Source organism: Phascolarctos cinereus, unplaced genomic scaffold, assembly GCF_003287225.1.
Source record: "Phascolarctos cinereus isolate Bilbo 61053 unplaced genomic scaffold, phaCin_HiC Scaffold_4;HRSCAF=312, whole genome shotgun sequence".
In the NCBI taxonomy this organism is placed as follows: domain Eukaryota; kingdom Metazoa; phylum Chordata; class Mammalia; order Diprotodontia; family Phascolarctidae; genus Phascolarctos; species Phascolarctos cinereus.
In genome coordinates, this window is record NW_027555847.1 from 518755507 (window position 1) to 518770040 (window position 14534).

Here is a 14534-nt window from a genome sequence, read left to right on the forward strand (position 1 = left end):
GTAAAATGAGGGTAATAATAGTGTCTACCTGGCAGGGTTGCTGTGAGGATCAAATGAGATAATATTTTTAAAAAGCACTTGATGCAATCCCTGGCACATAACAGGTGCTATATAAACACTTACTCCCTTCCTACCTAAGTGACTTGGATTAAAATCTCATCTCAGACACTTACTAATTGTGTGACCATGGGAAAACTATTTAACCTCTCAGAACCTGTTTTCTTATCTGGAAAAAAAAATGGGGCTAATGATACCAGTATCACCTACAACATGAGGGTGTTATAAGGAAAGCACTTTAGAAATCTAAAAACAAAAAAATTAGGATTTCTTTCAAGAGTAAGTTCTCCATATATTAAATTCTGGGGCAGCTAGGTAGCACAGTGGACAGAGTACCAGGCCTAAAGTCATGAAGACTCATCTTCCTGAGTTCAAACCTGACCTCAGACACTTACTAGAGCTGGGTGACCCTGGGCCAGTCACTTAACCCTGTTTGCCCCAGTTTCCTCATCTGTAAAATGAGCTGGAGAAGGAAATGTCGAACCACTCCAGTACCTTTGCTTAAAAAACAAACAAACAAACCCAAATGGGGTCATGAAGGGTCGGACACAATTGAAATGACTCAACAACAACAGCAACGTATGAAATAACTGGCTTCATGCAATTTTTCAGGAATACGTAAACTATGCAAAATTTGGTTCTATCTGTATTCTAAATGAGACCAATAATGCTTTGAGAGAGATTCTGTTGGATATTCAGCAGTAAATTTTTATGGAAAGAATAGGAAAACAGCTACCGCTATTTTATCAGTATATCCCTTAACCACTATTAATCAAGATGATTCTATCTATGCAACTAACATATTCATTCCATATACGGAAAAACAATATTCACAGCAAGTTTAATGTGATCATGTCAGAAATCAACTTCTGTAAGTTAACTTTACCTTTGGAATTTTTGCTCCTAGGTCTTGGTACTGCTTTGGGTTTTTCAAGAAATTCACAAATTCCATTATCTCTAATTTGGCCTCCTCACAGCCAGCCACGTCTTTGAACTTTATATCCATTTCATCCTTTAAGACCTTGGCAGTGGTTTCTCCTACACTGAAGAGACCTCCCATTCCTCGGCCTGTCCGACCCATACCAGCAGGCCCTCTTCTTAGTGTATATAGCAAAAATCCAATTATAAGGACTGTTGGGAACATGCTCAGTAGAAATGAGCTAAAGGAAAATAAAACAAGCGACATTAGTTTCTTTCATGATCAATTGTTTTTAGTGCTTGGTAAGATTTTCTTTAATTTATAGATTTTAATTAGACCCCAACTGTACATATTTAATATGGGAAATGAAGAATGCTACTCTCTGAGGGCAAAAAGGGAATTTCTATCTCCAATTGAACTCGTGTACTCTTTAACAAAGGAAAAAAGTAGCTTTTAAGCAGCAAGATGAAAAACTTCGAGATTATAAAGGGGGAAAAAAAAGAGTTAAAATCAATGGTAATTTGTATTTTTAAAGTTTTCTTAAGGAATAGGAAATCAGAAATTAATAACCAAGAAATGGATTATTTAAATAGCTGATTTAAAAATACTCTAAAGGGGCGGGGAGTTAGGTACATAAATACATTTTAAATAAATATTTAACATATCAACAAGCAAAGGTTGGGACATTTTTGAGAATTTAATTTACAGATACTGCCATCTAGTGAAATAAGAGATATTAAAAGTTTAAAGTTCCACTACTGATTCTTACCCATCACTTTCAGTAATATAAACTACAGGTAACCGATTCTCTCCTTCTATGCCTAACTCTTGCTGTAAAGTTTCCAGATTCCGCTCAAAGGTGTCCACACTACCAATATTAAACCAGACATGTTGCTATAAAAAAGGAAAACAAAAGATCATGACTGTGTCAAGTAATGAAAGAAAAAGGTTTAACAGTTTATTAATATTCCACATATAAAAATATAAGAAATTTTCAAATCAAGGGAGAAGAAATAACATTGGTACAGGGTCACTTACATAAACAAAATTATAGTTCCTTCAGTTATTAAAGTAAGAACAACTATTACTACACAGTTAATTCATTACATCAATTAAAAAGCTAACTTACCCCATCAACAGGAGTTTTCCCTGGTGTAAAGGTCACTCGAACAAAACGCTTGTTCACTACTTCTAGTCTGTCCACCTATATTAAAAAACGAAATAGGAATGTTATTAATATTCAAATATTAATTCAAAAAAATCTAAGTATTGTCTTAAGCTCATTTTAAGCTACAATTTATTCTAAACATCTACCTCTGCTTTTAACATCAACAATTACCTCAGCAATAATAAGTGAATTAGGAGCATGATATCTTGGGATATTCTTATTTTTATAGGGACAATCACTGTTACTGTGAATAAGTCTCGATCTTATCTTTAGAAGGTGGGCATATGACAGGGATGGCACCCCAAAGAATATCCCTAGAAATATGTAACTTCCTTAGAAGGAGAAACAGGATAGATAGGATGCTGGACCTTGAACAAAGAATATCTGGGTTTAAATTCCACTTTTGATACTAGCTATGTGTAAGTAAACTATGTACTTCTATTACCTTCATTTTTCCCATTTGTAAAATGGGAGTAAGATGTATAGAACCTATCTATACCTCACACAACTTTTGAGAGGTTCAAATGGATGTGTCTAAAGCAACTTTTTAAAGTAAATTTAAAGTATTCAATAAACATCAGTTATATTGATGATTATGATTATGAAGGAGGTCTAAATGGAGGGGTGGAGGGGAAGATGAAGAAGAAGGGGACAAGCATTTATTAAGTATTAAGTACTCATTATGTGCCAGGTACTGTGTGCTAAGTGCTTTACAACACTATCTCATTTGATACTCACAACCCTAAGAAGTAGATGCTATTATTATCATCCCCACTTTATAGCTGAGGAAACTGAGGCAGACAGAGGTACTGCGACTAGCTGAGGGTAACACAGCTTGTAAGTATCTGAGGCTGAATTTGGACTCAGGTCTTCCTGACTCTAGGCCCAGAGCTCTGTCCATCGTACAAGCTAGCTGCCTTTAATGAGATACACTAGGAGTAACGAAGTTCATCAGAGTAGTCTATGTAAGAAAAGGAATTGCCATAGACACTCCACTTAAGATTTTAGTAGTAATGAATAGACTCCAAAGGAATGCCTAGGACAGGAAGGGAACCATGACAGAACACTTCTAAGGCATCTACCATCACAGTCTAAGAGGCAGAAGTAACCATTTTTAAAGGATGGGGAGTTTACTTTTTCAGAAAGCAGAGTTTCAACACATCTTGAGGCTGCTCCAAAGGGAGAAGAGGAAACTAGAATACAGCTGGTTGGCAGGGATATATAATCACATTTTCTTCAACAAGATAAATTCTTGCTTCAGTCATCCAAATGGGTACCCAGTTCTACCTCTTCTTCCTAAACTTGTTCTTTGTGCTTCAAAAACAATTGTTGTTCTTTATAATACCACTGTAAGACGATACATACACTAAATTATATCCAACTTATCAACTTAAAAATGTCTATATGAGGTATAGTCACTTCCCAGGCTTATATGACAACATTGAAGACATCCAGAATACATATGACAGCAAAAGGCAGGCCAGTCATACAGTGAGAATGACAGATGACAAATGGACCACGTTGGAACCCTTAAATAGTACAAAAACCAGAGGAAGACCTCCAAGGCATTAGGTGGATCCTTTGTGAAGATTTAGAGGAAGACGTGGACAAGAATCACACAGAGTGAAAAAGCATGGTGGAGAAGGGTAGCAAGAACACATATCTATGAAATTATAGCTCCTTCAAAGTAAGTTTACAACACATCTGACAAACCAATTCTCACTAAGGTGTCACTGACTGATAATTATTTAATGTGCTCTCCTCAGAATATCTGTATTTTAACTAGGAAAGGGAAAATGCCTAACCCAAAACAATGAGTCTCTGATGGTAAAATTCCAGGCATCAGGTTTGTGAAGATATTCTTAAGGAGAGAAGCCTTATCTCAAATAATAACTCAGGCCTACTCTGACTGCTTCTAGGCTAGCCTCACTTGCGTCACACTAATTAACCAATAAATTCAACAAATACTGTATTGTACCAGTCAGTGGGGAAAACACGTTTAGATAAGACACAGTCCACAGAAAACAGAGCTTCCTTTGGTCAAGACCTTTACCAGAGGGCTGCAATCTAAACCATAGCTTACCCCCACACTCCTGTCAGTTAAGATGGGACTAAAGCCCCTCCCAATGTGGAAGTCCAGGGTGGTCTCTCCTATTTACTCCAGAAAATCTCTCCTTCTAGTCTGCCAAAAGCTGAGGATATTCCCTGTCACTTGTTCCCTTTGCTAACCAATTATGAGGAACAGGGAACCTAGCACAATATCAATTTACAGCTAGGATACTTTTACTTGTTTTGCCCTTCATTCTTGAAGAGGACCATGACAGGCCAGTGAACTGGATTTAAGTGAGGAAGGGCTCTGCAAAGTCACCAGCCTCACTTTCTCCTCCAGAGCCATCTGAGTCCAGTGGCAAGATATAAATCAGGACAACTGAAGATGGCCCTCTACTTTTACTACTCTTATCCCAGAACACAAAAATGAATAAAAATCAAAGGAAACCTTTAACTTAACATACAATGGAAGGAAATTTCAGAGAGGCAACTGAGGCACAGAGATTAAATTACTTGCCCAGGATCATATAACTAGGGTCTGACACCAGATTTGAACTCAAGTCTTCCTGACTCCAGGTCTGATACTTTATCTAATGAACTGTCTAGACACATAATGCATAATTTGGAATCATGAAAATAAAGCAGCTTTAAAAAAAAAAAAGGCCATACTCTTTGCCCTAGAGAGTATGCCTCTAAACATATACCTCAAAGAGGTCACTGACCAAAAAAAAAAAAAGTCCCATATGAAACAATATTTATAGTGGTGCTTTTTTTTTTGGTAGCAAAGAACTGGAAATAAAGTATATGGTCATTGACTGGGGGATGACAAAAAAAATTATGATACACAAATGTAATGGAATATTACTGTTATAAAAAATGACAAATATGATGAAAAGATTTGGATGTTCTAAGAGTCCTCAAGTGTTCAGGAAAGAGGTGAAATGAAGCTCTAGGAGTAAACAGGGCATGTAGGGAAAGAAGAGAGTTGAGATTAGTACCCTGAGGAACATTCACATTAAGATTCTGCAAAAACAGGACCAAGAATCAATGAATGAGAGAAGGCTTTTAAGAGATAGGAAGTAAATGAGCTGAGTCTATCTCTAAAGTCAAGGGAGAAAGAGTATCCATTAGATGTCAACAGTATCAAAAACTGCTGAAGGTTCAAAGAAGTTAAGGGCTGAAACCCTTTTCAGAGGTCAATGAATTGGGCAATTAAGAGACCATTTTGAAAGAGCAGCTTCAAGAGAGCAGTTAGAGACAAACTAAACTTTAAGTGGAAAGATCAGAAGGTATGGTTATGGAGGAAGCTGAGTATATGCAACTTTCCGAAGAATGCAGTTAGTGAAGAAAGAATACTAAGTAGCAGTTAAGGGTCCAACAGAAGTTATGTACTATAATTTAACAATGAGTAAATGCGACTCTATTTTCTAATTTTTTCCAGTAGCATCACTTCAAGGAGAAGACTCAAAAAAATTAAAAGATGGGGATTACACAAGGAATGAAAATTAATGAGGTTAGGAATGAAAGAAAAAAATCAATGAATTATAAGGTAGATGCTAAAGTGTTATTTAAATGGAAGCCCATGGGGTCAAGGTTGGGTATAGAAGTGAAATTAGGTGGGAGAGAAGGAGTGGGAAAATAGGAAGAGGTCAAAGTGGTCATGATGAGAATGAAAAGCAGCCTCAGTATATGTAAGTGAGAGAAGAGGCACCTGGTATTTGAGGGAGAAATCTTGCTGCTAAGCCCTGACAATTGTATTTTTGCTTAGAAACATCACAAAGAAAAGAGTTGTAGAAAGCATCTGTTTGCACCAATGCTTGCAGGAATCTGCTAATTGCCCATCTAAGGCAGCTGAATGATGGAAGGAAAGACTTACTAAACAATTACAGCTGTTCAAAAGTAGAATGGGCTTTTGAGTACAGTATGTTTCTTCTCACTGAAAATCTTAGAGAAGAGGATATATGACCACTAGTCAAAGAAGTTGAAGAAACATTCTTGGTTAGGCTGGGTTAGATTTGCTAGCCATTTGATTTCTTTCCAATTCTTGAGTTTCTGCAGATCTTGGGGGGTGAAGGTGCAACCAACCACACAGAAGCTGAAAGGAGGAGGGTGACTGAACTTGAGGTGGCTGAGGAATTCAAAGGTCAAGACTCTGAAGGATCATCAGTATGAACAATGAAGCCACAAAGAAAAACAGCAGAGTGGTGGTGTACAGAGGAAGACAAGCAATAAGATGTTTTTTACATAAACCTGCAAAGATTTTTCTGTAGTAACACAATTTATTCAACCTTTGTAAAATGCATATGTTTCTGGAATGCTATGTTTAAACTGAATTTTTCTAAGTTAAATCATTTTAAATGAATTAAAGAGGCTTATTATTTAAAGAAATACTATGGTAAGTACTTTTATAAAATAAAGATTTTTATGGAGAACAAACCACTGTGTTTTGTCTCTTTCTGGATTATCACATCTCAGCTTTTCTAAAAACCAGGTATGTCTTTATAGCATTATCAGCAGTAGTTCAATTACTACACAGAGTCTAATTTCCACTAGAAAATCTATCTTACTGGTTGTTCTACCATTTTTATTAATCAAATCTATTTACTTTATTTTCTTATCATACATTTCAATCACGCTATCCATTCTTATCCTAGATCTTACTTACCACTCCTTTGGAAAGATAGTTATTAACAAAGTCCTTCCAAGTGATTTCTCTCCCAGAATTCTTGAAGAAAAAGTAAAACATGATAATAGCCCAAGACAGAAGACTCCAAATAAGATACATTCTGAACTCCTTATCATCCCACGGAATGTCTCCCTGTAAAACACACAAAAAAAGGGAAAAGAAAGCTCTACAAAATGAAACTTCCTACTGAAGAATGAACAGAAGGTGAACTACAATGTGCTAGGAACACCTTCCTCCAAATATTATGAATGTTTTAAAATCTTTTCTCTGACTTTTATAATATCATAACAAAAAAGGAACTCAGAACTGAAGACAGAGAATGAAATCAAACCTTCCGAAACCTGGACAACCAATGAGAGTCATCTCTCTTGCCACCTCGTTTTCCACTCCCTCCTCCTCCAGAAGGGTGCTGTGTACTAGATGGCTTTGCTTCTGTTAATTAAAAAAAAAAAAAGCACAAAAGTATTTTAGATTCCATATACAATATATTTTTAAATTGTACTACATTTCATCTGTAAAACACTTCATGATAGCTCTCAACAGCGACTATTAAATACCCTGAGGAAAAATTTTGTCAAATGGTCAGTTTTAAAATCAGTTCTCAAGGTCAAATGTTGTATGTCAGTATCTAATATTATCATCCCTCCCTCTTCAAAATGCTCAAGGAACTCCTTCTCTTCCCAGTGAATTCTCTTATCTTCTACTACTTTCTCTACTATTTTCCATCCACTTTTTCTCACAATGAAGTGAGATAACAAACTCTTTCATAAATGCTCAGACACACTCACTTCCTATAAAAGGGCCATATCCTTCATGTTAAGTCCAGCAAAAAAGCTTCTGGGATTTCAATAAACCAATTTATCTGACAGTTTAAGCCAATTATTATTTGTTATCAATACCTCTACTTCTACACAGAAAAAAAGGATAGGCAACACGGGCAAGCCATTTTTAATTTGCCTGATATGTCCCAATACTGATATAGAAAATTACAAACATGCAAAAACAAAACAAAATTTAAAAACCTGATTTAGTTTCCAGAACTAGTTAAGCAAAATACTCCTTTCTTTTCACAAAGTAAGTCAAATATCTTTACATGCAAGTATTACAAAACTGGTCATTATTACCTTTTTATAAATTGGTTCTTACTACCATTTTAACCTTATTCAGTAGTAAAATAGTAGCTCTCAGCTTTACCCTAGGTTATCTTAACCTACAGCTTGAAAAGTGACTTAATAATTTTATGATCAATGAAAACAAAGGAATTAAATTTTAATGTTATGAGCCATGGGCAAAATATTTTTTACTACCTTAAGAACTTAATCAGCATAGATATTCTTGGAGATGTAAAGCCATCTATAACTGAAGAGATGGCCTTTGAGACTACGACTGAAGAATTTATCACCAATCAGCTAACCACAGCTAATGAGCCTTTCCAAACCTAGCTAGGCTACTCTCTGAACAACAGACAAACTCCATTGCTGGACCTAAACTCAAAGCTTGTTAAAGTTGACAGGACTTGCCAGTGCGTGGGCTCTATCTTAGCCTTCAAGGACAATGATCCATTACATGGACTGCAGAAGAGCTTTACAATTCTCAAATTTTCAAATGGATCTGTATTCTTATCAATTCGGAAGTTTCCTCCAATGATGCAAACCCTCCCCCCTCCTTCACCCATGCCTACCAATTTCATGCCAAGTGGTTCATGTCCTCCCAAAAGTTTGCCACAGCCTCCAAGACTTTAGTAAATGAGTGAAATATTCATTTTAATATTAAAAAGGTACCTTTTGGGGGGCAGCTAGGTGGTGCAGTAGATAGAGCACCAGCCCTGGATTCAAGAGGACCTGAGTTCAAATGCGGCCTCAGACACAAAGCACTTACTAACTGTGTGACCCTGGGCAAGTCACTTAACCTCAACTGCCTAAAAATAAAAAATCTGAAATTTTTTTTTAAAAAAAGGTACCTTTTGTTTCTTCCACAGGCTCTTTAGCTCCATTAGCTTTCTTTTTGTTCTTTGCATTAGGAAAGTATTTTTCAAATCCTGTTATAAAAAGAAAAAGGAAAATTCAAGCTGAAATTTTTTTAAATCTACTAACATGTAGTACTTCGCAAAATTTACTCAAAGAATGAGATACAAGCAGTCCTTCCTTACAACTTATAAAACTGTATATGTCAAATTCACAATAAAAATGCTAGCATTTATGTAGTGCTTTTAAGTTTGCCAAGTGTTTTATATATATGATGTCACTGAATCCTCACAAGAACTTTGGAAGGTGGGCGCTGTTATCAAAACCTATTTGGGAAATGAGAAAATCGAGGCAAGAGAGATCAAGTGACCTGGCCAGTCACACAGCTAATAAGTGCCAGAGACAAAATCTGGGCTAAAGACAGGAAAAACTGAGGTTTGTGAAGAAAGCTTAAAATAATAAAAAGGGGCTTTATTTAGCAATATTGCAAAAACTGAGGTTCAAAAAGGATATGAGACCACTGCTTGTGTGTATGGGCAAGAAAGTAACTACAATGTAGGATGAAAAAAAAAACAGTCCAAAAAGAAAGTTCAACAAAAAGCCAATAATAAAACCCAATACCTGAGATGAACACAAATGCACAAAATATGGCTAACAAGAAAAAACTCTAGATAATTCACGGAGGCAATTTTTATCTCAGAAATATCACTGAGACTTAGTGAGATAAGATTAAAAATAGGACTATAGCTGTTGGAAGGGTATACATTATCCAAAAGAAACATGATAAATAAAAGGGTAGATGAGAGGAAGAATCATTATACATTAAAAAGATAGGTTCCACAATGATTACAAAAATGAAAATGGAATGAACATCAATCAAACAATTAAACCTGAAAGCTACAAAATTATAATAACCAAGCCTGGTTCCAAAAAAGATATTTGAGAAGAATCCGAGTTAAATCTCTCATAACCATTCACCTAAACTAATTTAACTGTCTGCTACCTGGTGTCGCTGCCTTCAAATCCCTTACCATTCAAATTCATCCTTCACTTGGCTTCCAAAGTGATTTTTCTAATGTGAAGGTCTGATTGAGTCAACCACCCTCTGCTCTAGTAGCTCTCTATGAAGCTGGGATCAAATATAAACCCTTCTTTTTAGCATTTAAAACTCTTCATAACGTGGTCCCTTCTTATTCTTCCAGTCTTCTTACTTTATTCTCCTCTACAAATTCTACAATCTAGCAATGCTGGCCTACTTGCAGTTCCCCAAACAGGACCCTCCATTTCCCATCTCCTTGACTTTGTACTGGCTGGTCTCCAGGTCTGGAATGCTCTGCCCCTCTCAGCCTTACTCCAACATTCAGATCAAATCTTACCTTCTACAAGAGGGCAAACCACTCAACTGCTAATGCCTTCCCTCCTCGATACTCTGTATATATTTTGTACATACCTAGTTATTCTCATGCTATCTTCCCCATTAGAATGCAAACTCCTTGAAGGCAGGGATTGTTTTTGTCTTTCTTTGTATTCTCAATACATAGCACAGTGCCTAGCACACAGCAAGTGCTTAATAAATAATTCTTAACAGACTGGCTGACACTTCTCCCTGTTTCTTTGCAGAGGAGGGGAACAATAGGTATGGAATGCTGCACCAGACTTTTCTGATATGTTGGTTAGTTTTGCTGAATTTTTTTCCCCCTTTTTCTTCTTTATTATAAGGAATGGCTCAATGAGAGAAGGATACAGTTGGAAACATAAGTGATATAAAAACAAAAACTATTAAAAATGTGTTTAAAAGAGGAAGAACATATGCTCATATTAGGAATCTAGGAACGAGAAGACAGAAACACAGAGACCAGGCAGAAGTGCCCAATTCCTATATCTGTGAAAAAGAATAAGCTTTGGACTGAAAATAATGCAACAAAATGGCTGCCCTTGGTGAATTCAAATTACTTGGTCCACATGTACTACATACCTAAAAAACTGGCAAATGTGATTAACGAGCCACTTCAGTGATCATTGAAAAATGGTTAAAAAACAAAACAAAACACAGTTAATCAGTTAACAACTAAGTATATAAAAGGGCTTTAGAAGCCAAATAGAGGATTTTATATTTGATTACGGAGGTAAAACAGAGCCACTGGAGTTTACTGAGCACAAAAATAATAGAGTTAGACCTGACCTTTAGAAAATTCATTTCAGAAACTCTGTGGAGGATGGCGTAGAGTGGGGAGAGAACTGGAAGTACCCTCTACAGTAGTTGGGAAAGGGGTGGGTTTGGGGAGGAGGGATGGGTGGAAAAAATTTCAAACATGTTGAGGTTGGAATGTCTATGGGACATCCAATTTAATATGTCCAAGAGGCAGCAGATGATGTGAGACTGAAGGTCAGGAGAATAATTAGGATTGGATAAACAGATCTGAGAACCAAGCGCACAGAGCTGATAACTGAACTCTTTGGAACAAATAAGATCATTACATAAGACAGTGTGGAGGGACAAGAAAAGATGGCCCAAGAAAGAGCCTTAGGGGTACACCCACAATTAGTGTGCATGACCTGTAACAAGATCCAACAAAGGATAATGAGGAGTCATCACAAAAGATGAATGAGAACCAAGAGAGAGTAATACTGCGAAAACCTAAAGAAGAAAGAATATTCAGGAAAAAAGAGTGTTTGATAGTGTTAAGGGCTAAAATGTGGTTAAAAAGAATACAGAGTGAGAAAAGGCCTGTAGGTATGGCAATAAGAGACCACTGGCAAATTTGGGGGACAGCAGGTTCTATTAAATGATGAGGTTGGAAGCCAGTATAGGCAGCAGGGAAGCAACCAGGAGATTGAAGACTAAGAAGAGGACGAAGATATCAGATAAAGGAATCTGTTGGAGAAGACAATTTGAAATGGGATCCAGGGTGCACGTAGGAAGGGATATGCCTTGGTATGAACAAGGGTCACCTCTATATGTGAAAGAGGAGATAGGGGAATACATCTGAATAAAGTAAAATGAAGAGAGAAGAAAATAGAGTCCTCTGCTCAGCAAATGGCCTCAATTTTTTCAGTTAAGTATGAGGCAAGGTCCTTAGCTGAGAGGGCAGATGGAGGGGTATGGCAGACTTGGTAAAATAAATTTAATCTGTAAACCAAAGACCAGTAGGCTTTATTTTGACTAATGGCAAAATTCTAGACCCTTTAATGGTAAAAGACATTTAGAAAACATCTAAAAAGAAAACAATGATCACCTATGAAAGACAGCAGTGACCCCAAAAGACCAGCGTGGCATCATCAAGAACAGACCATGCCAAACTAATTTTATTTCCTTTTTAAACAGGATTACAAACTGGCACAGCTGAGTAATGTTGAACACAGTTTACCTAGATTTTAGTAAAGCATTTGATAAAGTCTTTCATGTTATTCTTACATAATAGAAAGAGAGATGTAGGATATATTTAAGTACAGATAGATGATTCTAAAATTGGTTGAATGACCAGATACAAAGTAATAATTAATGGTTTGCTGTAAATTTGTATGGAGGTCCTCAAGGATATCTACTAGGTACCGTACTATTTAATATTTTTAATAAAGACTTAGATAAGGACACAGATAGTATGGTTATCAAATTTGCTTATGACATGATACAAAGCTGAGAGGGTTGGTTAATACAACGGATGACAGCAGTAAAAAAAAAAACAGGACACAACACTGGGTTATTCCTAATAAGATGAAATAATCCTCTAATAAGATGAAATGTAATAGGGATAAATGTAAAGTACAAGATAGCAAAGGCATGACTAGACAGCAATTTGAAAAATACCTGGGGCTATTGCTAGACTACAAACTCAACATGAGTCAGCAATGCTAGGTGGCTGTCAAGCAAGGTGATTTAACCTTAAATTGCAATGAGAGAGGCTTAGCATCCAAGTGAAAGTTCTGCTATGCCATGACCTACTCAGAGCACATCTGATATACTGTGTTCAATTCTAGGTTCTTATAATAAGCTACAGAGAAACCAGAGGAAGATAAGAGAGGGTCTCGAGTTCACATCATGTAAAGCTCAACTGAAGAAAGAGGAGATGTTTATCCAGGAGAAGAGTAGCCTTCAGAGGAACACAATAGCTGTCTTGAAGTATCTGAAGGATCATCATGCAAAAAAAAAAAAATTATGCTTGCTCTGCTTGACTGAAGGGTAGAAGTAGGTGCAATAAGTATAAGTTGCCAAGAGGTAAACTTGGGCCTGATATAATAAGGGGAAAAACTTCCTAACAAATAGAGCTATCCCAAAGTGAAATGTGCAGCATTCCCCTGAACAGGAAATCAAGCAAAGGCTGAGAACATTCATGTTCAGGTATTGGTTGGACTGTGGCCTCTGTGGGCCCTTCTAAATCTAAGATTCTGTGTGACTTTACCTCTCCACCACTGAGTTTCTTTATATGTAAAAGAGGGATGATAATAATATTTACATAATCTACCTCAAGAGTTTGTAAATTTTAGGGCACTATGTAAATCTGAGTTATCATTATTCTTACTGTTTATCTGTAGTGGACCAGTTTCCAGCATGCCAGTAATTCATATAAACAGACATGACCTATACCTTATGAAACCAATATCCTGAATACGTAAAATGATACTGTTTTTCCTTCTGGTGGCTCATTAAGACCTACTGATATATCCCTATAAAACAATAAAGTAGTCAAGGATGACAGTGTAGCGCCTTAGTGATGATACATACAGGTTTACCTTTTGGAGGTCGAGCACAGAATCTTCGATAGACAGCAATCACATCTGTCAAGAGAGAAGTTCTACTGGGAGTCACCTGAGTGGTAGCATATCGATAGAGCTGAAATATGAAGTATAATAATCATTAACTCACCAAGATTTTATCTAATGTTGCCAATCAAGATAAAGAAAACAAACAGATATATGGACACTGATCTTCAAGCATCATCAAGCTAATCAAACGAAATGCAACAGGGCAGAGAGGCCACAGTGATGGAGTTGGAAACAAGAAAACTCAGGTTGCAATTTGGCCTCAGATGCTCACTGGTTGTGTCACCTGGAACATTTAAACCTTTCTGGACCACAATGTCCTCATCTCTAACGTGAAGGGATTGGGTTTAATGACCTCTAAAGTCTCTTTAGCTCTACATCTATAACTTTATTTCTATAGTAAGTAAGGACTACAACAGAACAATTAACAGAACAGTCAAGGTGTAATGTTTTACAATAAAAGGGGCACTCACTAGGGCTTTATTAACTAGGGCACTAGTCCCAGATCTTTCATTTTACTGGGTACATAACAATTTTATCAAGTCACTCTACATCTATTTCTTATTCATAAAACAGAGATAATACCTACCCTCAGTGTAAAACTGTGAGCATCAAAGAGCATAATGCACATGCAAAATATTTTGTAAACTGTTAGACAAACGTAAGGTGGTATTGGAGGCAGCTAGGTAGCACAGTAGATAACATGTTGGACTTGGAGTCAGTATGACCTGGGTTCAAATCTTGCCTCAGAAACTGACTAGCTTTGACCTTGGGCAAGTCACCTCCTTCAGCCTCAGTTTCCTTACCTGTAAAATAGGTAATGATAATACTATCTACTAGGGCTACTATGAGGATCAAATGAGATGACGTGTGTAAAGTACTTTGTAAACCTTAAAGAGCTATATAAATGTTAGCCATTATTATTGTTGT

The 14534-nt window shown here is 36.6% G+C and overlaps 1 protein-coding gene across 2 annotated transcripts in view; it reads right to left on the bottom strand.

The window, feature by feature from the left end:
• Positions 1-14534, bottom strand: part of AFG3L2 (AFG3 like matrix AAA peptidase subunit 2) — a 50437-nt gene that overhangs the window by 30592 nt on the left and 5311 nt on the right. For both annotated transcript variants that reach the window (XM_020985563.1, XM_020985562.1), the window contains exons 2-8: positions 13575-13674; positions 8840-8917; positions 7211-7311; positions 6859-7011; positions 2106-2180; positions 1746-1870; positions 944-1217 (exon numbers count right to left, since the gene is read on the bottom strand). In XM_020985563.1, the coding sequence (XP_020841222.1) occupies positions 944-1217; positions 1746-1870; positions 2106-2180; positions 6859-7011; positions 7211-7311; positions 8840-8917; positions 13575-13674 (906 nt within the window). The remainder of the gene's footprint in view (positions 1-943; positions 1218-1745; positions 1871-2105; positions 2181-6858; positions 7012-7210; positions 7312-8839; positions 8918-13574; positions 13675-14534) is intronic.